At 32.0% G+C, this 1,624-nt stretch overlaps 1 protein-coding gene across 1 annotated transcript; it reads left to right on the top strand.

Moving 5' to 3' along the window:
* Positions 1-485: 485 nt before the first annotated feature.
* LOC107009170 (15.4 kDa class V heat shock protein) lies at positions 486-1,380 on the top strand. Its single transcript, XM_015208449.2, has 2 exons — positions 486-757; positions 877-1,380. The coding sequence occupies exons 1-2, from the start codon at positions 490-492 to the stop codon at positions 1,146-1,148; spliced, it is 540 nt and encodes a 179-aa protein (XP_015063935.2). The 5' UTR covers positions 486-489; the 3' UTR covers positions 1,149-1,380.
* Positions 1,381-1,624: the final 244 nt, after the last annotated feature.

Here is a 1,624-nt window from a genome sequence, read left to right as displayed (position 1 = left end):
GAAATTAATAAAAATATCAGGCGGCCGTAACTTTTGTAATGACATACGCATCCTAACTTAGTAAAGTGTGACAAGTTTTTTCCTTTAAATTTTGTTCCTCCTAATAATAGTCTTGTAAATTTATTTTGTTATTTTAGTTAGTTGAGTACTCACTCTTCTTCTGTCCCTAATTACTTGTTTATATTTAAAGGATAATTTTTCATCTATTATATTCTCGATTAGTTACTTTAACAAAAAGTAAAAAAGTTCTTTAAATATAGAAATGAGTATTTTCATTTTTTGCTTCCAAAGCAAAGAAGATTGTCAGAAATGTAGACTATCACATTTAAATTGGGGTGGATTGTCACTTTACTATTTGATACCCAAAGTAGCAACTCACATGTAGCTCTCTTTATCCAAGATAGATATTTAATAGCATTTCTCCCTTAAAGAATTGAGAAGCCAATCATTTTTTAATAAAAAGTATTAAAGTATATAATAAGATGACCAATGCCACCAACTTGGCTAGGCTTATATAAGGACAAAATCAACTCTCTTTTCATCCCAAAAACAACCAAACACCTCCCTTGCAGCCATCATTTTTTCCTCCTAAATCCTCTTCTTTCTTCCAAGAAAATGGAATTCTCAACTTTCCATCCCTCAACATGGAATTCTTTTTTCACCTCTCCTCTCCTCTTTCCCTATCAGTTCATTCCTGAGAATTATGTTCACTGGAGAGAGACCCCTGAATCTCACATATACTCTGCTGATCTTCCAGGTAAACACACACACACACATAAAAAAGAACAGTTAAAGAGACTCTTTTTTGGACACCCTTTTTTTTTTTTTGTATTGGGTATTAATTTTCTTGAAGTTTGGATGTTTTTGTCTTGACAGGTGTGAAGAAAGAGGAAATAAAGGTGGAAGTTGAGGATTCAAGCTACCTGATAATAAGAACTGAAGCAGCCAATGAAACAACAGAGCCAATAAGGAGCTTTATGAGGAAATTTAGGCTACCTGGAATGGTGGATATGGATGGAATTTCTGCTAGTTATAGAGATGGTGTTTTGACAGTCACAGTTCCAAGAACACTTGTGAGAAGGGGATTTTTCATTGAACCAGATGACTTGCCAGAAAGCATAGTGAATCTTGGTGCTAGTGCTGCTTGATTATTTTGCTTCCAAACAAGATTTGGTTGATATTAATACCTAATCTTATTATTATTATTATTATTATTTTTGGGTTTAGGGAGAGGGATTTCAAGATTGTGCTCTCTTTGAGATTATGTACATAAGTTAGATCAATGGTAATCCTTAAACTGAATTTGTTGTCATTCCAAAAACTTTTGAGCTTGAAAAATACTATATTTGTAACAAAAGGATGGAGTGCAGTCTATTTCCAGGGGTGTGTTTGATGCCAAAAAATAAATGAGTTTCTTGTTTATTTTTAATATTTGGTAAGTGCATTCTAAACTATTAGCTTATAAATATTAATATAGTATTGAGTAGGTGGAGAGAAGATAATGAATTTGAAGGTGACTTGTTCTTCTTCATTTAGAAAATTATTTTTTCTCATGTTTATTTAAACAAATTAAACATGATTTTTTAAAAAATATTTTCCTCCTTACCAAACAATTCCCGAAGTT

Source organism: Solanum pennellii, chromosome 2 (genome assembly GCF_001406875.1).
Source record: "Solanum pennellii chromosome 2, SPENNV200".
NCBI classification, from domain to species: domain Eukaryota; kingdom Viridiplantae; phylum Streptophyta; class Magnoliopsida; order Solanales; family Solanaceae; genus Solanum; species Solanum pennellii.
This window is presented reverse-complemented; position numbering and strand designations above follow the sequence as displayed.

Excerpts from the sequence above, each read along its gene's own strand:
- LOC107009170 (XM_015208449.2), top strand. The coding sequence starts at position 490 with ATGCCACCAACTTGGCTAGGCTTATATAAGGACAAAATCAACTCTCTT. Across the intron at positions 758-876 it reads ATACTCTGCTGATCTTCCAG|GTGTGAAGAAAGAGGAAATA; the intron begins GTAAACACACAC and ends TTGTCTTGACAG.